We start from the raw sequence: 25,121 nt of genomic DNA, 5'->3' as shown, positions 1-25,121 counted from the left end.
CCAGCCTCAGCAACATGGCGAAACCCCATCTCTACAGAAAATACAAAAATTAGCCAGGGCAGTGGTGCATGCCTGTAGTCCCAGCTGCTTGGGAGACTGAGGTGGGAGGATTGCTTGAGCCAGGGAGGCTGAGGCTGCAGTAAGCTTTGACCACTGTACCCTAGCCTGGGTGACAGAGCGAGACTCTGTCTCCAAAAAAAAGAAAACTAAATACCACCATCAATAATAACACTAAAGGCTAATATAGCATTTGATTGAAGAGCTAAATTAACAGGGGCAACTCTGATAGATGTCAGGAAAAGTTTTGTTTTATAGGTCAGTTAAGAGATTCTGATGAGAAGCAATGTAAGATCAGATTATTTAATGCCAAAAAACTGTACATTTAGATCTTGATACCTGACCACAGCTGAACCTGTCTTTGAGGTGAAGCCTTATATATGTGCATGTGTGTCAGAATCCATAGACAGTTTTTGAAATCCCAGATTTAATGTAAAATTAAGGAATTTTATTGACATCTCTCATACCCTTGTGTGGTTTTATTTAATTTATTTGTTAACCCTCTTTACATGAGAATGGTACATTTATAAGTGGTAATTTATCTTACTGGAGAAATGAGAACCTTATAAGCTAAAGGTTACTAAAACGGATGAATTCTGTTAATAATAGAATAAATGTAATCACAGGACCAGGCTTTCTTTATTAAAGAAATTAGGTCTATTTAAAGAAAATATGATCTGAATCATAATGAGCTTTCTCTTAATGAAACATTGCTGTCATAGTGTTTTATGACCACATGAAAAAAATATTTATTAACACAAGTTATTGCCAACATTAAATTTACTCATTTATTAAGCACTATTCTACCCACTGGAGATACTCTGATGAACAAGACAGAAAGGCTCTTGGAACTTTTCTATTGGCATATGGCATAATGATTAAACAGTCTTTGGAGTCAGGTCTAAATTCAGGCTTCTTTACTTACTAGGTTTGTGCCTGTGGGGAGGTAACTCAGCTTGTTTGAAACTCAATTTCCACATCAGTTAAATGACCATATAATAATAATAATACTTGCTTTAATAGGTTGTCACGAGGACTAAAGGATAGTTAATATATGTAAAGTCCTTAGAATAATGCCTGACACTCAAGAAATGTTAGCTGTTACTACCAAAGGGTGGGCAATTGAAAATAATAAAATATTATCTAGGGGTATGTACTATGAAAAAAGTAAAATAGGGTGATATGATGAGAAGTCAGTATTTAAGCTGAGATATAAATAACAAAAAAGAGTTAGCCCTGTCAAGATCAGGAGGAAGGGAGGACATTCTAGGCAGTGGGAAAAGCTGGTGCAAGGGCCCAGTGGTGGGAAGACTGTGGGGTGTTTCAGAGGAGTGCTCAGTGGCTGGAGTGTGTAGATGAATGAAGTTAGAGAGATAGGCTGGGTCCAAGTCATGCAGGGCCACTACAGGTCAAGATCAGAGGTTTGAATTTGCTGTTATGTGCAGTGTTAAGCCATTTGGCAGATTTTAAGCAGGGTCTTGATACACACTGATTTATATTTTTCAAAGCTCAGTCTGGCTGTTGGGTGGAGAATTGTAACAGGGGTAGGGAGGAGGGAAGGAGTGTGGTAAGGAGGCTGTGAAAGTCACCCTAGTGAGAGGACGGTGGCTTGGGCTTACCTGCAAGTGGTGGAGATAGAAACACTGGAGTAGAGAGAGAATTTTGCTGGTGTCATCAAAATGCTTTACTAATGTTTTCTCCCAATTGTTAGTTGACTTTAAAAGGAATAATATTGCATCTTATACAAGTTTAATTAATGTTTAGACACTATTCATACACTGTAAGTGAAGTGGTAATTCAGGAGTTACTTGATTTCTTAAATGAATACAGAACAACCAACCTGGAAATTTCAGGCCAGAAATCCATTTTTGAGATCTGAAATGTTTTGTTTGACTGAAAATTATTAATTTTCTGTAATCACATTTTGTTAATCTTCTGATTTCCAGTAGCTTTCCTTCCTTGGCACCATGCAAACCCAGATTTTAGTACAATGATGTACAATGATGAGATGAATTTTGGGGACTGAAACAACATTATATGTTTGTATTAGTCTCTTCTCATGCTGCTAATAAATATATACCCAAGAACTAGGTAATTTATAAAGAAAGATGGGTTTAATGGATTCATAGTTCCACATGGCTGGGGAAGCCTCAATCATGGCAGAAGGCAAAAGAGGAGAAAGTCACATCTTATATGGTGGCAGGCAAGACAATGTGTACAGGGGCAGGGGAACTCCCCTTTATAAAACCATCAGATCTCATGAGACTTATTCACTATCCTGAGAACAGTACGGAAAAGACCTGCCCCCGTGATTCAGTTACCTTCCACCAGGTCCCTCCCGTGGCACGTGGGGATTATGAGAGCTGTAATGCAAGATGAAATTTGGATGGGGACACAGCCGAACCATATCAACATTCTTCTCATCCTCAAAATGTATCTTCTGTATCTTTCATACACACCAGTTCTTTCTTCTGCTTCTAAGATGCACTTTAGGTTGGGCACAGTGGCTCCAGCTTGTAATCCCAGCACTTTGGGAGACCTAGGCAGGCGAATCATTTGAGGTCAGGAGTTCAAGACTAGCCCGGCCAACATAGCAAAACACCATCTCTACTAATAATACAAAAATTAATCAGGTATGGTGGCACGCACTTGTAATCCCAGCTACTGGGGAGGCTGAGGCAGGAGAACTGTGTGAACCTGGGAGGCAGAGGTTGCAGTGAGCCTAGCTCGTGCCACTGCACTCCAGCCTGGGTGACAGAGGAAGACTGTCTCGGAAGAAAAAAAAAAGATGCACTTCAATGGAAACCATTGTGCATGCAGGTGTGACCAGGCCAACTTTGCAGGCAGTCATTAGATGATCACACTGGGCAGTGTGTGGCAACAACTCTGAAGTGAAGAAATACCTAGGCAAGGAGCTAGCAGTTCCTTCAGGCTGGCGAGCTAATATCCAGCAATTGAGAAAAATCAGTCCAGGTGAGACACAAGCACTTGTCCTCCCTGTGGAGTCAGTACCCAGAACAGCTTCTTCAGAGGACTGAGAAATTGGGGCTTATCTTAAATAGCAAGGAATTTGAATTGATAAGGGATGAGGAAAATGTTCTAAGCAGAATCTCCTAACCACAAGCCAAGCTTAAAGGAGAAGGCTTTAAACAGGTTAAGTCTGTTGGCATCACAGTTGTAGTAAGCTATTACTCCATTCTCAGATCCTTCAACCGTGCCCTAAAAGGAGATTCCTCCTCAAGAAACTCGAAATTTGGGACTCTGGAAGTTAGCTTCAAGATCTTATGCAGATATGAACAGGTTTTCTTATATTTCCTGTTTAAAATGTAATGAAATTCCATTTCTCCATGGACACGGCTTTCTTTTCTTTCTAGAATCCCGAAGTGAGGAAGTGTATGTACTGAAAACCATTGCAGCCATTTGTTAGTTTGTTTTAAAGGAAAGGAGAGTCATAAAATCAGGACCCGGAGAGCACATTTCCCAGTGACCAAACCTACCTAAAATGTATTTGATGGATTTATTTTGAGTTTTGGAAGCTCAAGGACTCAATAGAAGATACAATTCAAAGGGTGTCATCATGGGGAATCCAGAATAATTCTCAGAGCTCCAAAAACTTCATAGATTGGAGCTTCAGGTGATGGATTGGCTGCTGCTTTGGCTGTCAAACCTAGTTTTTAACCTTTCTCCCTGGCCTTTTCATTTAGAAGGGTATAGTAAAAGAGAATGGAGGTGAAAAAATGTAATGTGAATTTTCTCACTAGAGTGAGAAGCAGCAGATAACAGATAACAGCCACTGGAAAAAAAACAGTCACTTTAAAAAGGAATAAAATTGGTAGGGTACTTTATTGGAAAGAGGCGTGCTTTCTCCCCATGAGCCAAGAGGTCTGAGTCCTGACAATACTCATGTGTATAATGAATTTCCCTCCTCTTCAGATGAGTGGCTGGACTTGCTTGTACTCATGCCCTCCCGCTCCAGTCTTAAGGCATTGATACTGATCTTTTTTCACTACAACAACACTGTGGTATAATAGTGAAAATCACTGCACAGGTGGGCTAGGAGATAGGTAACTAGACACTTAAGTGCCTTAAAACTAGGGAACTGGAGATGTGGTTGTCTTTCAGCCGATTTGCAGACTTTGCAAGCTAGTATTTGAGGTGTCAGCTTCGGACTTGCAAAGCCACAGCTTCTACAGATGGCTAAGTTGCCTTCCTCCTGCACTTTACCACATCTCTGGTACCTAAGAGAGAAAAACGATTTCACCAAAGTGAACCTCTCCCAGGGGTCTTCCTACCACCATTTTAATAAACAGGTTAAATCTCAAACTGCAAATTATAGAATGTCTAGTTAGAAGTTCGAAAATAATCTTTGTAAAAATTTATTAAAATCAAATAAGCAGTACCACTTTAGGTTATATAGAAGGCGAATTGGAGGTAAATCCCTTCAGTTATCTAAAAATGTGGCAAGTAAGTTCCAACAAGTGTAACAAACGGGTTAACATTGAGGGAAACAGGAAGAACAAAGAGATAGGCACAAGTACAATCTGTGAGTTAGGGTTATTGCATCCCCCCACAGTATCATATTGCATATGAAGAGGCCCATGGCTCAGTGCAGTTAGATGACACGTGGACTCTGGCAGCCTATCAAGCTGCTGTCTCCAGAGGATGCTGCTGGTCATCCAGGAGAGGTGGAGACTGGGGCAGGTGCAACAGATTATGTACAGACAAACTGAGGACTCCCAGGAAGGAGGAGCCATCTTAGGAGCGCACCTTGAACTCTTCTACTGCTTTCCTTAAGGAACTCCAGAGAGTGAGGGAATTAAAAATAAGCAGGACGATCGGGTCCTCTGTAATAGCTCTTTTCTGATGGCAGAAAGTACTTAAAGCTCACAGATAAAGAACATCATGTTAGAATCTAATACAAATTAAGTGCAGGGGAAGATAGGAAGAACTTTACAACTAAGTCCAAAGGTGAGAGTAAAAATAAATGCATAGCAAAACTTAGTATTAATAATACTTAGTGCTTTATGTCTATAGAAAGCACTTTCACAGGCATTATTTCATTTAATCGTCACAATGCATTGGAGTATCAATACTATTACACTCAGTAGTTTGCCAGTAGGAAATTGGGGCTCAGAGACATTCAGAGATTTGTTCAGGGTCATCAATTGAAAGGGATGGAGAGTGAAAACTCAATTCCAGGTCTTTTAGCTCCACATAATGTGCTTTTCCCTACTCTGTACTGCTGTAGGAGTCTCCATATCAGAATCAGACTTTGCTACAAAGGCCTGTTGGATATCATCCTAAGAGGAGTATTTGTATCACTAGTCTTTCCAGCCCACACCTGGATAACACCATTAATCCTTACTAAGTAGCCAAAATTCATGGTTTGATGTAGATCAGAGAACCCAAAATAAAGTAAAGTGGACCAAATCCCTAACCAGAAATAATAGCAGAAAAATCTACCTCCCAATTTTGTAAAAACATAAATTTTATTCTAGAAATTTAAAATGTACACATTAATGAAATCTTAAAACCTCAAAAGAGGCTGGGTACGGTGGCTCATGCCTGTAATCCCAGCACTTTGGGAGGCCAAGGCAGGCAGATCACGAGGTCGAGAGATCGAGACCATCCTGGCCAACATGGTGAAACTGCGTCTCTAATAAAAATACAAAAATTAGTCAGGCGTGGTGGTACGCACCTGCAGTCCCAGCTACTCGGGAGGCTGAGGCAGGAGAATTGCTTGAACCCAGGAGACAGAGGTTGTGGTAAGCCAAGATGGTGCCATTGCACTCCAGTCTGGCAACAGAGTGCGATTCCGTCTTAAAAAAAAAAAAAAAGGCCTCAAAATATATGCTTTTATATGTGGGGCAAGGAAATTTAAAGCTACTTAAATTATGCGCAATATATTCTACCCTGCGAGAGCTGGAAAGGTTGATACAAAAAATCATTTATTTTGACTTGAGATAATTCAGATCAAAGAGTTTGCTTAAATAATCTAGAAGAGAAAAGAAAATAACTCACATGATATCTCCCATCGAATATGTGAGCCTGAAGTGTTGGTTTTAACTTCCTTTACTGCTAAATTTAAGGATGAAAGACTTTCTTAAAAAGCTAGTAGTGTTCCCATTTTCTTTTGGCCTGTGTTGGGAACGGTTGTTAACAATTACATTTTTTTTAATTTTAGAAAAGATCCTAAATTTTTGAATTGACATTTTGTACCTAGAAAACCTGGATTTTTTTTTTCACATTGAATGTATAGATTTATTACCTTGTTTTGAAAACTAGTACTGCTTTTAATGAATGGGGACCATTCTTTACAGGAACAGTATTTCTAGTAGAATTTTTGAAGCTATTTTTGGAATTCTCAGACTTGTCCAATATGTAGCAGGATCAGAATTTTAGAGCCGGGAAACCCACAGAGATGATTTCGTCCCCGCCCCTCATTTTACTGAAGAAGAATGTGTGGGTCGGGGAGGGAAAGGAACTCCACCATGATCACCCTGCGAGGCAAGGACAGCACTGTGACCAGAACCCACATCTCCAGTTGCTAGTTCAACACTCTAGAATTATTTTCTCCTGCTACATTTCTCATAGGCTACTGACGTTGTATTAAAATTGCTATCCATGGCCATTGTGACCTGAAGAAGAAGAAAAACAATGAACCCCCAATGACCTCTTCCTCCTCTGCACCTTTCCTCCTTTCACCCGAAAATTAAGTCCTTATGAAAAGAGTAAATAGATGTGGCCCTGCATCTGTGGCAGCACTGTCTCTCCTGCCCAGTCATTGACTGTTTTGGTCCACATCTGGAGTGGACTCAGTGGACATGATTCTCAGGCTGAGAAAAATAGGACTTGGATTTTGTCCTTGGCAGGCAGAGAACTTCCACTGTTTGAGGAGCTACTACTGGACTACTGTGTGTTTATCCCACATCCCACAGCGAGCTAAGCAGACCGGGCTCTTCTTCTTCTTCTTCTTCTTCTTCTTTTTTTTTTTTTTTTTTTTTTACGGTCATCAAAACAAGTAGCTCCTCTCAGACACCTTAATACATAATTAGGTGTGTCTGTTTACACTTGGGAGACAGAGGGCTTCATGTCCCAAAGAAATACAAGACGTCTGGGAACAGCCACAAACAGATGTTGAAAATGTCCATTTGTGGCGAGTTTATTACTATAGCACCAGGAATAAACATCGAAGATGAAACCCTTCTGAAGGGGTGTGTGTGTGTGTGTGTGTGTGTGTTGAGAGGGGAATGTTATCGAGTAGAGTAGAAAGTGAAAGGAGGTTCTATTTTTTAAAAAATTTGCTCTAGTATTTGTTTATCTCCTACAACAAGGAAAATTTCGCTATTTGGCTTTGGCTATTTGAAGGCTTTTGCCAAATGCTTAACAATCTGTAGGGTTTGATTTCTTTCAGAAAGACCACTTTGAGAACAAGGCTCTATGTAACTAAGATGTGTTTGTTTTTGTTTAAATCACTTAGAAGAGAAATCATCTCTTGTCCATTGTTAAAAGAGAGTTTTCAATCAAAGGAAAATTCTACATATTCTAAAATATACAAACAGCTCTTTGAAACTGATGCCAAATCAAACTCTAAAAGGGACGTTTTTCTTGCAGAAGTTTTGAGTTAATTCTGTGTGCAGGGCTTGAGTGGAAAAACGCTGCGACTGTCAGAGGAACGAGTTACTACAACACTGCATTTGGATTCGGAAGTTACATAAGGAGCATTGTCTCAGGATAGCAGGAAGACTCTTGTACATCGTTTTAGGCTAATTCCTAGCAACAAAGAGAAAGAAATTCTTTGCAAAGTCAGTTTTTCAGTTAAATAAAAGGTAGTAGTTTAGTTCCTGATGTCACTGGATATAAACATCCAATGCGAGAAGGCATACCAGTCATCGCTTTAAAAGTATCAATTGAAATATGCCCTGTTTTTAAAGAAATACCATCCTTTTTTTTTGTTTTGTTTTGAGACAGAGTCTTACTCTGTCATCCAGGCTGGAGTGTAGTGGTTCAGTCTTGGCTCACTGCAGCCTCCACCTCCCGGGTTCAAGCGATTCTCATGCCTTAGCCTCCCGATTAGCTGGGACTACAGGTGCACGCCACCACGCCTGGCTAATTTTTGTATTTTTAGTAGTAGAGATGGGGTTTCACCATATTGGGCAGGCTGGTCTCAAACTCCTGATCTGAAGTGATCTGCCTGCGTTGGCCTCCCAAAGTGCTGGGATTACATGCCTGAGCCACCACGCCCAGCCCTCCTGTCAAGACTTTGGATGAAAAGTAGTAGATGCTAATGAGGCACCTCTACTGGGGGAAAAAAAGGACACAAATTGGAAACCCAATGCATTCATTTCAGCCCTGCACTAATGAGCTGTGTCCTCCAGACGGTGCCTTCTTTCTCTGATGAAGCTTCCTTATCAATCGGTGCCTATCCTGCTTACCTCTCAGGCTCTTGGTGAAGGTAAAACCAAAAGTATGTAAAAACAGTGAAAACTTAAAAAGCAAAATCTGATATGTTAGCTTATCATTTCATGATGAGTTTTGAGAGGTAGGTTGATGTGGGACCTGATGATTTGCTGGGACTGAAAACATCAGAAACAGTGTTTGTTCACAGGGTAAAGGGGGCAAGCCAGGGAACAGAGGAGAGCAAGAGACTCGCTGCAGAACTAACTGGTAGGGCGGAGCTGTGGCTCCACAACTAACCTGAACCCTTTCAGGTACACACAGGTAGAGTAAGTAGGAAAGGCAGTTAGCAGATTTAGGTCAAGTCTGCTTATTGCCATCATTTTTCCCTTAGACACACATTTAAATACTTTTTGTATGTAACTCTGAGAAAGGCGATGGTGTGTTTAAAGATAAATAGGACAGCATTCCCATTTTTTAAAGGCTAGTTGAATGCAGCTGTAAAAAAGAACGAGATCATGTCCTTTGCAGGAAGACAGATGGAGCTGGAGGCCATTATCCTTAGCAAACTCATGCAGGAACAGAAAACCAAATACTGCTGCATATTCTCACTTATACGTGGGAGCTTGAATGTTGAGAACACATGGACACATATGGATGGTGGAGGCTGGGAGGATGGAGAGGATCAGGATAAATAACTAACGAGTACTAGGCTTAATACCTGGACGATGAAATAATCTGTATGACAAACTCCCGAGTCACAAGTTTATCTGTGTAACAAACCTGCACATGTACCCTTGAACTTAAAAGTTAAATTAAAAAAAAAAAAAAAGGCTAGTAGAGGTGACCATGCAATTGTTGCTCTCCCAGCAAACTTATAAGAAAGATACAAATGAAGAACTAATTGCCTGCAGAGAGAAAGGGGAGGTTACTGTGGGCTAAAGCAAGAATATGTGAAGAAGCTTCACAGCAATTGGGGACTGTGAGGTCGATTTTAAAGGCTGTTTAGAATTTTAAGGAGTTGAGATAGGGTAGGGGGCTAGGGGGATACTAAGGGCCAAGGGGCTAATGTAAACCCAGGCAGGAAGGTGGGAAAAGGCAGGGTAGCACAGAAGATGGAAGAGGGTCCGGTATGTCTGGATTGTAGAGTTCATGAGAAGGAAAATGAGACACGAGACTGGAAAGATAAGTTGGGACAAGATTGTTGCTCTTGCAAATGTTTGTGTGCACTTAACACAGAGTCTAGAAACACACACACACCTGAGCGAAAAAACCTGACGTGAAGTCACAGAACAGGTAGGCAGACATGAACAAGGAAATCCCAAGGAACCAGAAAGTCAAACAAGATAAAGATTCAGGAAGCCAGATAAACCACCCAAGCAGAAGATGCAACACACAAAGTGAACCTCGAATATAAAGCCAGCGTCTGTCACAACCCAGAAGCCCCTTATGTATTTCCTCCTGGGGTAGGAACCGCTCCCAGGGCATGGTCAGCCCAGGCCTCCACTGGGGCACAGGTAAGTGGCTGCATCTGACTGTAGAGGGAGAAAGGGCAAAAATAAGCATAGGTCCTCGCACCATACAGTTTGAGGCTGAAGCCTGTGGCTTTGATCCGAGATTAATATGGATTGCGTTAGGCCTGGGGTAGCTATATCTTTTGGAGTTGAGTTATAGAGATTGAACAGCACTTAGTAATCTGGTTCAAGTCCTAGGTCTAGGGGCATCAGGCAATTTGAGCCACGTGCTCTAAGGCCCAGGATGGCCTCAGGGCTGTTGGACCACACCTGGGCACCAAGCCTTTTGAGATCTATTTTGGGAAATTGGCTTTGAAAAAATAGTGCCCCAGCTTGTCAGGTTTTGTGTGATTCGGACTTGAAAGCAGCCGCTGCCTGCAGTGGACTCTTCCTTTTCCCTGGCGTCTCTCCTGGACCAGTGCTAGTCTCGGTTACAGGTGTAGTCTTAGATTGGGTAGGTTTTAGATTTAAAGGAGCAGCTCGAGTCCTACTTTAAGAAGCAGAGTCTGACTAGAACTCTTCAAACTCTATCTGAAAACAGTGGACTTTATGGTGATTATTCATTTCATAGTCTTTTCCTACCTCAACCAGCATCTCTCTTCTCAGTTATGGTTTTTTTATTTTTATTTATTTATTTTTTTTTTTTCCAGAAGAGTTTGACTGGACCTGCAGTTAGGTGTGTGGGGTTGATCGCGAATTTCAGGATTTTGATCTTCAATTTATGTATTTTCTAACTTGGAGACCCAGTCTTTTTGGTTTCCTTCTTCTCTGACCCTACTAGTTCAAATAGTACGGGTAGGGAGGCATGCCCTTTTAGGATGGAAATGTTGGCTATTTGCTGTGTACTGTTACCAGTTCCTGCTTACAAGTGTCTCATGCAATGAGACTAAGGAATATAAAACGTGATTTGCTTCATATCATTCAGAATGCCAGTGGTAAAGACAATATCAGAATTCTGGGGCTGGGTCAAGCATGGCAAATAAGTGAATGCATCTGCCTCCCATTCCACCTCCATCCCCAGGGCTGTCAGTGATAATTGGTCAGAACGCTTTTCATCATTGCCTTCCTGGTAGCCATGGCCAGGCTGCTAGAATTTACATGAAAATGACCCCAAATCCCTGCACCCTAGGGGAGACAGTGGCAGCAAAGCCCCCACAAGTCTGGGGCCGGGTCGTGGGCCACCATGTACTGATCTGTAACTTCGATGAAATCACTTTTTTTTGAGTTTAAGTTTGCCATTCATAAAGTACAGCCAGTGACTTTGCTACCTCACAGAGGATTTAATGACAAAATGGCAGTGGGAGTGCTTCCATCGAGTACTTCTGCAGATCTGAGCCGTGGAATCCCAGTTGCTTGGTTAGCCACTCTTTTAGTCAATTTTTGCTAACACAATGGGATGCTGTGGCTGTTCCATCACTTATAGGACTCATATGGTTAGGGAACTAAGCGACTGACTCGTCTATTAAGCAATAGGCGGTTCTAGTTCCCAGCCCATCATCAAGCAGCTTCAAGTCAGAACATTCCTGCACCAGGGCTTCAGGCTTGCTACCAAGCCTGAAAGAAACGCTGCGCAGACTTTTCCACGGGAGCGCCTCAAAGGGCAGAGGAAACTGAAGGGCTCCTTCACTACCCCTGCTCTCCCCGATCTTCTGGCATAACCCAAAACAACCCCAAGTCTCCTAAGGAAAATGTTTTCATGTCTCTTGTTTTATCTGAGAATGTATGTGAATTTTATTTTAGAATATGTATGTTTTTGTTTTAATACAAAAATAATGTTTTAACTTACTAATATCAGTTAAATGTCCCTCTTTAAAAACCCTTCTCCATTTGTCCACTTCTTGTATTTCATGCCTTCCTATCAGTTAGGTTTTGGTGTCTAATATATAACATCTCAACCAGTTCATAAATTTCTGCTTTTAATATAGCCCAAGTTACCACTAGCGCAGGCTACAGGAAAATACCAGGCTGTCCTGTCTGAATTCTGGCTTTTTTGAAAGATTTACTTAGGAACAATTTATCATTTAGTTTGCAATTTTTAAAATAATCTTAATTGACCACATATGTTATCAAATAAGGGTTGGTCTTGCAGCCTCTGCCTCGCTCGCCATCTCCCCGCCACCTCCCACCCCCTCATTTGCACATGCGCACAACCTCCTGCCAAGATGTCAGAAAATTAATTATGCCACTCTAGGCAGATACCATCGCAGGAAAGCCTCTCTCTGATTTAAGGTAAGATTACCGATATTGAAACTTATTTTTAGAAGGGAAAGGCTATCACTTTTAAACCTCTCTCCCTCGTTTTTCCTAGTTCCTTCTCTCCTAATTGTGGCTCCATGTTTTGGTAGCCATAAGTCATTAGTGGTTTTTAATTTTTCTGAAACTGAAATAAAGTCTGAAAGGGTGGATTTGTCCCTTTTTTTTCCTCCTTTTTTCCTTTTTTTTTTTTTTTTTTTGCTGGCTAATCGGAGGAACGCAACCACATCTGAAGCCACTTGGCTCATTATGAATTTCATGGAAACTGATTCTCTGAAAGTGTTTCCATATGTGTTCCCAATATATCCCATCCTCTCTAAATGGGAGCACAGACGTGTGCATGGGCTGGAAATGGCTTCAGGATGTGACAGGGCAGTCATATGACTGCCACGGCACCGTGGGTGGCCCCTTCTGAAAGACACGGTGTCCTGGGTGCTGGCCTCCTTCCTGCAGCGGATCTGGTTTCAAAGACTATCCACCCTTCCTAGGATTTAAAAAGTTCTTAATCAAGGCCTAGCAGGAAGATCTCTCTCATTTTTCCTCCCTTTTCTCTCCCCCTCCATCTTTGGCTCCTTCCTTCCCTTGCTCTCCCTCCCTGTATGCATACACACTCACTCACACTTCTACTGCCTGCCCCCTTTCCCTTTACAAAAGGAAATATATTCTTCCAACAATATTCTCAAAATTTGGGTGGGTTTAAGGAATGGCTGAATTTTTTGAAAATTGCCAGGTTTTTTTTTTTTTCCTCTCTCTCTTTTTCCTTCAGCATAACATACTTTCTTAGCCTTAGGATCAGCTAGTTCTTTCAGAATTTCTGAGCATGCAGTGGAAAAGTACAATTCATTACAACACAGAAAACAAATATTTAGACTGGATAGTTGAGGCACTTTCCCTCTCTTTTGCAAAAGAATGGAGTTTGCTGGTCATTTCATTATCTTAAAATGATTTCACAATCTCATTTTGCTGCTTTCTTCTCCATCAGGATGATCCATTGCATGTCTTCCATATATGGTACATTTTCCTAATTATCATCTAATGAAATGAAAAGTAAAACTAAGTTAGTGATGGATAGTTGATCATTTTTTAGTGTGAGGGGAGAAATTCCGGGAAATTTAGAAAATTGGTCCCTTAGAACCTCAGTGTGGAAAATGCAAAGTAATATTTTGCATATAGTCTACATTTGACTTTTGTTTATATAGCATTTCTACCTCTGTCATGTTTACCTGCTTGAGACTTTGGTAGTAATTCATCTGCTTAGCAAAATTTTTTGAAGCATCTGTCTTCTCAGCACCATACTGTGTATTAGCTGGGATCTGGAAGAAGAATATGTCGTTCTTACTCTTAATTTGCTTCCTCTTTAGTTGGAAAATGAAAATTCTTATCTAAAACCAATGATAATACTTAGGAATGTGTGCAGCAGTAAGATTTCTCTACATAAATATCCAAGGGTTGTTTGATAAATGAAATATTATGGTAAGAATTTGTATGCCCAGGAAATCCTTGTGTAGTGGTGAGATTTGAAGACAGTGCTTGCTCACCTTGGTCTGACAGAGAAAAGGGAGAAAGTCATGGGTGCTGTGGAGAGCATGGGCAAAGCTCCCTTGAGTGTCCTGAGTATATATCACTCCACCAGGAAGAGGGGCCATGCTGAGGAGCAGTGGGATATGACTTTGAAATAGGGCAGAGGACTCTGAATATGCACATAGCCTCCTTCCTTTTCACTCCTTTATTACAGAATTGCTCAGATATGCCTTTTGAAAGGTGGCTGGCCTATGCTTGAGTAAGGGGTAATACACTCTTGTTTTAAGGCCCTACTGCCTGTGTGACTTAAAAAGGCAGTAAGTGGAACAATTTCCCTTTTCATGTGTGTTTTCATAGAATGCAGATTTCAAGAAGCTCAAGGCAGACCCTCTATGTTTTCCTCTGCACCCTGCATGCTTTGTCAGGGTGCAGAGGTAGAATAGAATGCTGGAGCTGGGACGGAGAATTGTGTCGGAGTCTCGTGTTACCGCTCAGATCTACCATGCCTGCAGGCTTCCGTGTCTATAAAACTCATCTATGGAACTCATCTATGATTCTTGATGACTCTGACTTCTGCTTCTGCATACTAGTCTAAAAATTCAAACAAGATGCTAGTTTCACTCTCTGTTCCTTTAAACTACTCACTCTAAGATTATGATCTTAGTGGCAGCAATTAACCCAGGATCATGAGGAAGGACGAGTATGCTTACTTAACAGCAGGCCATGCGTTTCTGACCTGGCCCTCGTTCCCCTTCGTCTAGTCTCCCCAGGGCTCCCTAGTGTGGATCCACACCCAGATACTGGCTGGGAGGCAGGACAGGTGCTGGGAGTGAAGAGGAAATAACAGTGGTAACAAACCAGAGGCATCCGTTTACTAGTGTCAACTGCTGTTTTGGGGGCTCCTGTCTGCGATGTGAGGTCAAGTGATGCAATAATGCTTGGGAATAGCTTTGAATGCTCTTTAAGGAGAGTTTTACAGGGTTTTATAAGTATGGAATGTATTCGAATTACATTTTAGGTTTGATGTCAGCCTTGCTCAATGCTTTTCATATCTTTTTCTTTTGTGTTAAAACTGTACAGAGTTATTGTACAGAGTTCCCAATCCTTAGACTAATTTATGTATTCATTCATCCATCCAACCTTGCACCCACATTTTTTTTTTTTTTTTTCATTTTAACCTCTTACAACGTACTAGGTTCTGAGAGGGCTATGAGAGGAAAACATATTCTTTGCCATCCAAAGCTGACTTTATAGTTGGAGAAAACAGACTAAGAAACAGCTAATAATTCAGTAAGAGAGTGAGTAAGGGCGCAAAAGAGTGATACAGAAAATAAATGCTATTGGAACAGTAGTAAAATAGGAAATTAAATAATAGAGCTGTTGGTAAGGGGGCAGCCAAAACATTTAAAAAGGGGAGAAGATTCTCCTCCTTGGTTACCAGGGGAGAGCAGCTCCACGTAGGTCTTGTGTATTACATGTTCCAATAGAAAGAACTCTGAGAGGGGCTTAATAAAATGTTCTTGGGATTTATTTGAGATTTGTTGAAGCAATAACTGCTACCATTTAAAAGGCCCCAATGAAGCTTTGAAGTTAACACCTCATTGCTGAGAAGTATGATGGCTTTTCATTCTGTACCTTTATGCCCTCACATAAAGTGGGCAGAGGACTCTGAATATGCCAACATATGTTCAGTCTGGATTCAAGGCTCCGCTTCCTTTTTTTCTGCCCCAACCTGCCTGCTCCACGGGGATGTGTGAATGTACCGCACAGAGGCCAAGAGGACATGGGGCATGGGGTTTCCCAGCTGACAGCCCCAATGGCAAGTACCTAGTATGTTATTTTGCCCAAATTCCAGTTTCTTTTTGTTCTAGAGATCACCTTACCCATTTTCCATCAACCAACCATTATTTATTGGGGGCCTAGTCAATGAGAAAATGTATGTTAAAGTAAAGGCCTTGGTAAAGGCCTACAAATGTCAAACATAGGTGTGACTGTTACGAAGTTCTGAAGGGGAGGCAAAAAAGTATCAGACACATCTCTACCCTCCACAGCTACTCTCAGTGTGAGCCAAATGTGACGCAGGATAAGCAGCATTGGAAAGCAGTGTGTGAAAGATGTCACGTGGAGGATTGCAGGCCCTGAAAATTAGAGATCAGACATTCTCTTTGATTCCCCCTTATCTTGGTTTCATACACTTTCCACTTGAAGACCAAGAAACCTAGTTGGGTAAAGAGAGGCTATTTCCTTTTCCTTCATAGACCTTGGGAGGAGGGGCAAGATGTTTTTACTTTTATTAGTGATTTTATTTTTATTTGTACTTCATGGAAATTTTATTAATATATTCTTCCCTGTGTATATTAGGTTGTGAAAAATTGCTGCCGCCACTGCCGTTACTATTTTAATGAGCAAAGTTCTTGCAGCTCTCTTTATGACAGCTACATTTGTTTGCAAGCTGTTTGGCTTTGGCTAGGGGTGTAGACAGCAGTTTTGGAATGAAATGCATCTGTAGGAAGCCAGCAGGTCCTAAGGGGATCATACCCTTGACCTTGGTCTCATTCACATGTTGCCCTGAGCAACTAAACTAATTGCCCATTATTTAGCAGATTAGATCAACAAGGCCTGAAAGAGTTGTTAATAATATCCCAAAGATAGGAACTCTCACTGGGGCAGCACTTAGGCAGCAGAAGAGTCAATTTAAGTATTTTGAGATATTTTAAGTATTTTTCATTTAGGCAAACCAACCTCTAAGATAGCAGAGGGGTGTGTGTGTGTGTGTGTGTGTGTGTGTGTGTGTGTGTGTGTAGATAGATCTGTGATCATGTTAACCAGATTCCTTAAGGGTAACTAAGATCGCATATCCTTTGTTAGAAGTCAAAGAGGTCTGTCTAGCTGTGGCTGTGATTTTGTGATACTGAGTAAATGGCTTCCTTTCTCTAGATATCACCCTTCCTATTTGTCAAACAGGGGTTAGATTTGCATTACCTAAGCAGTAAATTAGGAGTTTAGACTTTTCCATCAGAGTTCCTCAACCAACATAATGGAATATTTGAGTAGCTTAGGGGATCTGGAAGCATAGCCTAAAGCTGTACAAGTGCAAAATTTTTGTTGAGGTCATTTTTTATTTGACTTTGACTAAAAATTCACATAAATGTTGCATTCTCTTCCACATCATATTCATCTTTATTGTATAGTGTATTATTTTCCCCAAGTTGAGTAAAACCAGCCCATTGGGAAAATGCACAATGATTATCTTGGGCTTCTAGTAACTCCTGGCAGTCCCCCAGGAACCCCGAGATGTAGGCACATACCATTTTAAAACTCTTAGCACCAAGTGATCTAGTGTTGGCTATAGCACTCTCAACTTCTCCACTGTTCAGCAAAGCCTAATAGCCGAATGTACTTTGTATATGGAGGAGATAACATGGATAACAGCAAAAAGAATGGATCTGTGCAAGTTGTTCCTTGCTATTTTAAAAAGGTCTCCAAACCACCTTTATCTATCCAGTGAGTTGTAGTCAGGAGTTTTAAATGGGCTCTTGGGAGCTCTGAGGGTACCAGGCGTATCACTGGGGGAGTGGCTGAGCTTTGGTTTTATATTTATAAAATCAGATTGGGGTTGCACTACCTTTAGAACTCTAGGCTTTCATAATGTGGACTCTTAATAAGTCAAATTTACATTTTGCTTACTTTAGTTGATGTAATATCCAGTTCTGTGTTTGTAAGTTTGCGGGTACAATGTGGTTGGTGACACAAGATATGACTAGTTTAGGATACAATGTCAAAAGAGCCCAAGAAGGGGTTCTAAAAGAAAACCTGAGTTCATGTACAAAACAGAGATTAGAAGCAAAGATACAACCTTATTCAATGAAAGAAAATTTAATGATATTATTTGCTTCTGTAACAATTATTATTTTAAAAATTGAAGATTAGGAAGGAGTTTATAGTCTTTCTTTTAAGTTTAATATTTCTGCCACCACCCTATTGTGATTATTTATTTTATAAGGGATCTCATGTCGTACTAGAGCAAATTGCTACTATTTCTTCCTACAGAACATGTTGCAATATGTTTCAGGAACATTTCTTGGTAACATAAAATGACTAAACAAATTCCAGAAAATTCTATTGTTTATAAGTTGAAAAATCATCCTATAATCCCTTTCAAGTCAACATTCGCGCTCTTTGTCAAGAAAGAGTCCATTCTCAAGACATTAAGACTCAAATGCCTAGAAGTGATTGGTTAAAATACTGTAAACCTAGCGGAAATTTGTTGCATTGTTTTCTATAAACCATAACCAGAGCTCATTAATTGAAAAACAAATGTCAATTTGTGTTAGCTAGCATCTATAAACCAAAAAGGTACAGTGATCCTGGCATGTGATGGGCAATAAAAACATCAGCAAAATGTATCAGGTAAAATTGAGAGGAAGGAGGAGGGAGGAGTAAATTCAAAACCATATTGGAGTTTACTGCCAGGGCCCCACATAAAGAGTTTTAATGAGGTTTCTGCATCAAAATAAGTGAAACCATATGGAATTGTAATTATTACTACAGTGTGTTTTAAGTACAAATACACCTGAGAAGCAGTTTTTACATTAACATGTCTGTCTGTGTGAACTCCATGCTTCTGCAGGGGGCACACGTTGGGGTTTTAAGTGCGACTTCTTTCTGATGCACACTGTTCACATTGTTCTGGTTTTTCTTATATGATCTAACTATTGAACTTAATGCATACAGAAGTGACCTGCCCATCGCTATTAGTTCTGCCAGCTCAAGGACACCTGGATGCCCTGCAATGCAGAGGCTGCCTGAGGAACAGCTGTGGCCTCCATTTGGCCTCTGTATTATACCAGGCAGGGCACAAGCACTGGGCGGGGGAGATGTTGTGGCGCATCTGCTCCCATTTCTGATTCTGTCGTAATCACTGCTTCCACATTTTTAAACTTAAGCTTGTCAGAATTTCGTTTTGGGGAGGAATAGGTAGAGGCTAGTTGAGGATGGAAGAATTTATAAAAAGCAGAGAGTGACTGCCTGGGCTATGTCAGTTTTGGTTCTTCATCTTGAAAGTGTTTGCTTCTGGCCTTAGAAGCTGCTCCCTAGCTTTTACCCTCTGCTTATGGGCCTGCGGATTCTGGGAAAATACTAATGAGGGATGGGAACCTCTCTGTCTACCCCTCCCCTAAGGCTGTTGCTTCTCCTTCTCTCTTGGAATTCATGGTCATAGAACATTAGAGCTGGAAGGGAACTTAGAGCTCATCCCCCTCATTTTACAGATGATGACACTGCCACCTCTGACTTCTGCCTCTGGCCTTCCACTCTCAGTAAGAAGAGCCAGGCAGGTGAGACTTTTAACAATTGCTGGGCTGGGCAGGGCTGGGCTGGGCTGGGCTGTCTGGTTGTTACTGTCCGATTTGTAAATTTTGTTAACTATATGTTGCTTTTAAAGAGTCACTTTATATTACAAATGCACATGATGGCACTTAACCCTTGCATTTTATGAAGATTATAAGCAGTGTGCATTTTAACAAAAATTAACAACCTTCAGTCAGCACCTTTAAAGAAAAGTGTTCGGATTATTCCCTTAATAAACATTGTAATATCTGAGAACAAGGTCTGAATAAAAATGAGGTGAAGAAATACCCATTCATTAAAGTCCTCAAGAATTGTTTAGTGCTTTCCTTTATAGCTAAAAGCTGTAGGGAAAACAAATATATGAGATCCAAATAATCAAAATATTTTAGAAGGGATCAATATTTTAACAAGAGCACTGGTATTAGAAAAGGGCTTGTTACAATTCTGTCAATTCTAGAAAAATAATAATAAACCCAGTCTTTAAAGATCACAACTACAAGATTGTAGCATTTCAGAAAACTGATTTCCACATGAAATGGTATGTAACGGTGGTTTCATAAGTTCGGCACCAGAAACATCTATTAAGGAGGCCTACCATTAGCTTTAGACGGGAAAGGGCTTCACGCTTTAGGGGAAAACCATCTCTGCCTTTAGGTTACTGCTTCAAGTTGACTTGAAGCTGGTTCTGTAGGGTGTGGTGCTGGGGCCTGGGAGACGGGTGGGGAGTGCCCTCCTCTTAATCTCCCCTAGGCAGCGAGCCTCTCGCAACCGCTGCTGTCAGCACCTGGCCTAAATCAGGTCACAAGTCTCCCATCAAGACTTGAAATGCAGTGATTCCTAAGGTACCATGCCCCCTTGTGCCTCCTAACTCCCACTTTCAAAACCGACTGATCTAGTAGCTTATGACCCTCCGTGTCCACCCCCAGAGAAGTTATGAGTTTCTGGTTTGATTTCACTGTTGCTAAGATGAGACTTCTGACAAGATTTTAAATTATTTTAAGGCGTTAAAGGAAATGATAGGAGCATGATAGGCTCTCTTTTTGATGTTCCTTCATGATGAAGGAGCCTGCCAAGAGTAAATAACAATAAGACATTATTTTGGAATTTCTTTATATTGAGTTGAGGAAAATAAACTTGTCTGACAGTAAAAATTTCACTTCAAATATCTAAAGTGCAATGAGAAACAAAAGAGAAAAAAAATCCATGAGGATTTGGTCTTAAAGTCTGGTGAGTGAACCTACGTGATCAGAGTGTTGGGTTGGTTTACACATTGACCTGGCACACATGTGGGTTTTTAAAGCCCTCTGGGATTCTCTGGGGTGAAAAACTTAAGGATCAATGCTGTTAAGACTACAAAGTGGGGAAAAAAGACTGTAAAGTGACTGGTGCATTTGAAGGTCTGTTTGTGACTTGCTGTTCCTTTTTGGGAAAGCTAAAGTTTTCTTTTTTTTTTTCTTGTAACAATTCTATCATTATTTTAATTGATATTTACAGATTTTCCCTCCATCTTCTGTTATAATTTTTAGGTGCTTCAGAACTGGGCCCTTTTTCAGACCCCAGGCAGTTCCCAAGCATTTCATCCCTCACTGAGAGCCGCTTCTCCAACCCACGAATGCACTATCCAGCCACCTTTACTTACACCCCGCCAGTCACCTCAGGCATGTCCCTCGGTATGTCCGCCACCACTCACTACCACACCTACCTGCCACCACCCTACCCCGGCTCTTCCCAAAGCCAGAGTGGACCCTTCCAGACCAGCAGCACTCCATATCTCTACTATGGCACTTCGTCAGGATCCTATCAGTTTCCCATGGTGCCGGGGGGAGACCGGTCTCCTTCCAGAATGCTTCCGCCATGCACCACCACCTCGAATGGCAGCACGCTATTAAATCCAAATTTGCCTAACCAGAATGATGGTGTTGACGCTGATGGAAGCCACAGCAGTTCCCCAACTGTTTTGAATTCTAGTGGCAGAATGGATGAATCTGTTTGGCGACCATATTGAAATTCCTCAGCAGTGGCCCAGTGGTATCTGGGGGCCACATCCCACACGTATCAATATATACATATATAGAGAGAGTGCATATATATGTATATCGATTAGCTATCTACAAAGTGCCTATTTTTTAGAAGATTTTTCATTCACTCAGTCATGATCTTGCAGCCATAAGAGGGTAGATATTGAGAAGCAGAAGGCTCAAGAGAGACAATTGCAATTGAGCTTCAGATTGTTTACTATTTAAGATGTACTTTTACAAAGGAACAAAGAAGGGAAAAGGTATTTTTGTTTTTGTCGTTTGGTCTGTTATCATCAGTAACCTGTTCATATGCCAATTCAGAGAGGTGGACTCCAGGTTCAGGAGGGAGAAGAGCAAAGCCTCTTCCTCTCTGTGCTCTGAAACCTCGCACCCTCACGGTGGCAGCTGTGTATGGACCAGTGCCCTCCGCAGACAGCTTACAAAACCAGTTGAGGTGCACTAAAGGGACATGAGGTAGAATGGACGCTTCCATCACAGTACCATCATTCAGAATAACTCTTCCAATTTCTGCTTTCAGACATGCTGCAGGTCCTCATCTGAACTGTTGGGTTCGTTTTTTTTTTTCCGTGCTCTAAGAAAGTGACTTCAAAAGTAACTGATCAGGATAGATTATTTTATTTTACTTTTTTTTTTTTTTAACACTCCTCCTCCCCTTTCCCCACTGAACCAAAAATAAATCCCATCCCTAAAACCTGCCTTTTCCTTTTATGCAAAACTGAAAATGGCAATACATTATTATAGCCATACTGGTATAGATAGTGTTTGCGTTTGGCTATGTGTTATTTGTTTTCTTTTTTTTAAATTATGAATATGTGTAAAATCTGAGGTAACTTGCTAACGTGAATGGTCATATAACTTTAAAGATATATTTATAATTATTTAATGACATTTGGACCCTTGAAACATTTCTTAGTGTATTGATATGTTGACTTCGGTCTCTAAAAGTGCTCTTTATTAAATAACAAATTTCTTCAGTGGTCTAGAGCCATATCTGAAATATTGCTAAGCAATTTCAGTTCATCCAGGCACAATGTGATTTTAAAAAATACTTCCATCTCCAAACATTTTAGATATAGATTGTTTTTGTGATGTATGAAGGAAATGTTATGTTTAGTTCTTTCAGATCTTTGAATGCCTCTAACACAGCTTTGCCTTTTAAAGCAATAATTAGGGATTTAAAAAACAACCTTTAGCCCTTTATCAGCATGAAATGCTGGAGTGATGTGGTTTTCTAGTTTCTTTGGGGTAATTATGACTCTTGTCATATTAAAAAGACAAGCACAAGTAAATCATTGAACTACAGAAAAATGTTCTGTGATTTCATAGTTAAGCAAAACTCTAAATCGCCAGGCTTCATAGCAAAGACATAGTCAGCTTAAAGCCACACATGTGGATAGAAGATCAATTATGAGACACCTAGTACAGGAGAGCAAAATTGCACCAGGGACTCTTAACTAACCAGCCTTACCAAACAACACATCAGGGGAACCCCAATCTGCCTTACCCAAGGCCCCACTGGCAACTTTCCACAGAATTTGCATTTAGAGGAGCAGAATGACATCACTGTCTTTTGGGAGTAGGTCCTCTGAAGAGGCAGCCAGGTTCCAGCAGGTAGCTGAGCTGAGAGGACATATGGCCCGTGGGGACCTACAGACAGCCTTTGACATTTGTATTTCTTACAGTGGAGGGCCAAGGAGGGCAAGGGTGTGTGGAGTTTGGTGTCTATTACTGTGTACGAATTTGAGCTAGAGCCCTTCTGTGGCATGCACTTTGACCACTGCCACATTTTTTAATTGACCAAGTGCAAATCCTTAATCCAAACAAGGATCATCTAATGACACCACCAGGCCAATCCCTGCTGTCCTCCCTGAAAAGTCAGGGTCCCTTCATTGGAATCCTCCACCCACCCAAGCAGAATTTAGCAGAGATTTGCCTTCAACCCCTAATGGCCCCCTTGTTCTCTGGTCCTTCTCAAACCCACCTTTTTAGGCCACCCAGCATTGCAGGACAGCGTGTGGGGCAGCTGGACCTGTGCTTCCTGCCTGGGAGTCTCCCTTCGAATTCATCCTGACTCCTTCTAATAAAAATGGATGGGAAAACAAAACACTTTGCCTTCTAAAGGCTGTATACCAAGTATGCTTAGATAAATAAGCCACTTTTCTATTACTTAAGTAAGATGGAAGTAGTAATTGATACTATTTATTGTTTGTGTGTGGTAGCTTGAAGCACACCACTGTCCATTTATTTGTAAGTGTAAAATATGTGTTTGTTTCAGCAGCACTTAAAAAAGCCAGTGTCTGGTTACACATTTCAATTTTAATTAATTGACATAAAAATGTTACCGCCAGTGCCAGCTGCATCCTATTTAATTAAAAAGGTACTATATTTGTACATTATTTTGTAATGTTAAAAGGGCTTTTTTAAGTTTACAGTACACATACCGAGTGACTTTAGGGACGCTTTTGTGTTGAAATGTTACTATAGTGGCTGCAGGCAGCAACCCAGAAACACTTTAGAAGCTTTTTTTCCTTGGGAAAAATTCAAGCACTTCTTCCCTCCACCCTCACTCCAACCACCCCGATGGGGGTAATTCACATTTCTTAGAACAAATTCTGCCCTTTTCGGTCTAGGGATTAAAATTTTGTTTTTCTTTCTTCTTTTTTTTTTTTTTTTTCACTGAACCCTTAATTTGCACTGGGTCATGTGTTTGATTTGTGATTTCAAGACCCAAGCAAAGTCTTACTACTACTGTGGAACCATGTGCTAGGGCCTGGGAATTAAAATAGCGTGCTTCTCTGTGTAGCACAGACATTGCTGGAATGTATAGTGTGATCAGCGCAGCCACATTTTTATCCATTTCAGTTGTCTCACAAATTTTAACCCATGTCAGAGTTCCAGAACAGGTACCACAGCTTTGGTTTTAGATTAGTGGAATAACATTCAGCCTGGAACTGAGAAACTTAACAGATTAACTATCATTTGCTCTTTAGATGGTCTCACCGCCTCTCCCCTGCCAGGGCCCTTTCAAAATGAGCAGAGAAGTCCACACCATTAGGGACCATCTGTGATAAATTCAGAAGGTAGGAGATGTGTGTACGGCTTTAAGGATTCCCTCCATTCCAAGGAAAGGGACTTGCCCAGACTCCAGGTTAATACATGGAAACACGAAGCATTAGCAAAAGTAACCATTATACCTATGGTATTTGAAAGAACAATAATAAAAGACAATTCTTCCAAACCTTGAATTTGTTGTTTTAGAAAACGAATGCATTTTAAAATATTTTCTGTGTGAGAATTTTTTAGATGTTTGTTTACTTCATGTTTACAAATAACTGTTTGCTTTTTAATGCAGTACTTTGAAATATATCATCCAAAACCATAACTTACAATAATTTCTTAGGTATTCTGAATAAAATTCCATTTCTTTTGGATATGCTTTACCATTCTTAGGTTTCTGTGGAACAAAAATATTTGTAGCATTTTGTGTAAATACAAGCTTTCCTTTTATTTTTCCAATTGCTATTGCCCAAGAATTGCTTTCCATGCACATATTGTAAAAATTCTGCTTTGTGCCACAGGTCATGATTGTGGATGAGTTTACTCTTAACTTCAAAGGGACTATTTGTATTGTATGTTGCAACTGTAAATTGAATTATTTGGCATTTTTCTCATGATTGTAATATTAATTTGAAGTTTGAATTTAATTTTCAATAAAATGGCTTTTTTGGTTTTGTTATGTGTGTACCTTGGGTCTTTTCTTGTTCACGGTTTCTCCCTAGTCTGATGTCTACTCCTGCTTACACCTGGGCACTTGCCAGGACTTGTTAAGAGAAGAGATGCTATATTACTGGGGAGAAGAAAAAAAATCTTGGTAAAACAAAATCTTGTTTTGTCCTGTTCCTAGAGAGGGGTGGGCAAAGAATCTAGCAGTGGACTCACTTCCTTACCAGCTTGTGTCTGAAGGAAGGAGTGCTCACCTTGAGTAAGGCCA

At 40.7% G+C, this 25,121-nt stretch overlaps 1 protein-coding gene across 5 annotated transcripts in view; it reads left to right on the top strand.

Moving 5' to 3' along the window:
* The window catches only part of RUNX2 (RUNX family transcription factor 2), a 242,607-nt gene extending 217,741 nt beyond the window's left edge, over positions 1-24,866 (top strand). For 4 of the 5 annotated variants that reach the window (XM_017878096.1, XM_017878095.1, XM_017878092.1 and 1 more), the window contains 2 exons: positions 19,013-19,078; positions 20,618-24,866. In XM_017878096.1, the coding sequence (XP_017733585.1) occupies positions 19,013-19,078; positions 20,618-21,096 (545 nt within the window). In that variant the 3' untranslated portion in view covers positions 21,097-24,866. The remainder of the gene's footprint in view (positions 1-19,012; positions 19,079-20,617) is intronic. The other variant, XM_017878094.1, reaches the window with a different exon arrangement.
* The last annotated feature ends 255 nt before the right edge of the window (positions 24,867-25,121 follow it).

The sequence above is a fragment of the Rhinopithecus bieti genome, unplaced genomic scaffold (assembly GCF_001698545.2).
Source record: "Rhinopithecus bieti isolate Rb0 unplaced genomic scaffold, ASM169854v2 scaffold_9981, whole genome shotgun sequence".
Lineage (NCBI taxonomy): Eukaryota > Metazoa > Chordata > Mammalia > Primates > Cercopithecidae > Rhinopithecus > Rhinopithecus bieti.
The sequence above is the reverse complement of the archived record's forward strand: the minus strand, read 5'-3'. Positions and strand labels throughout refer to the sequence as shown.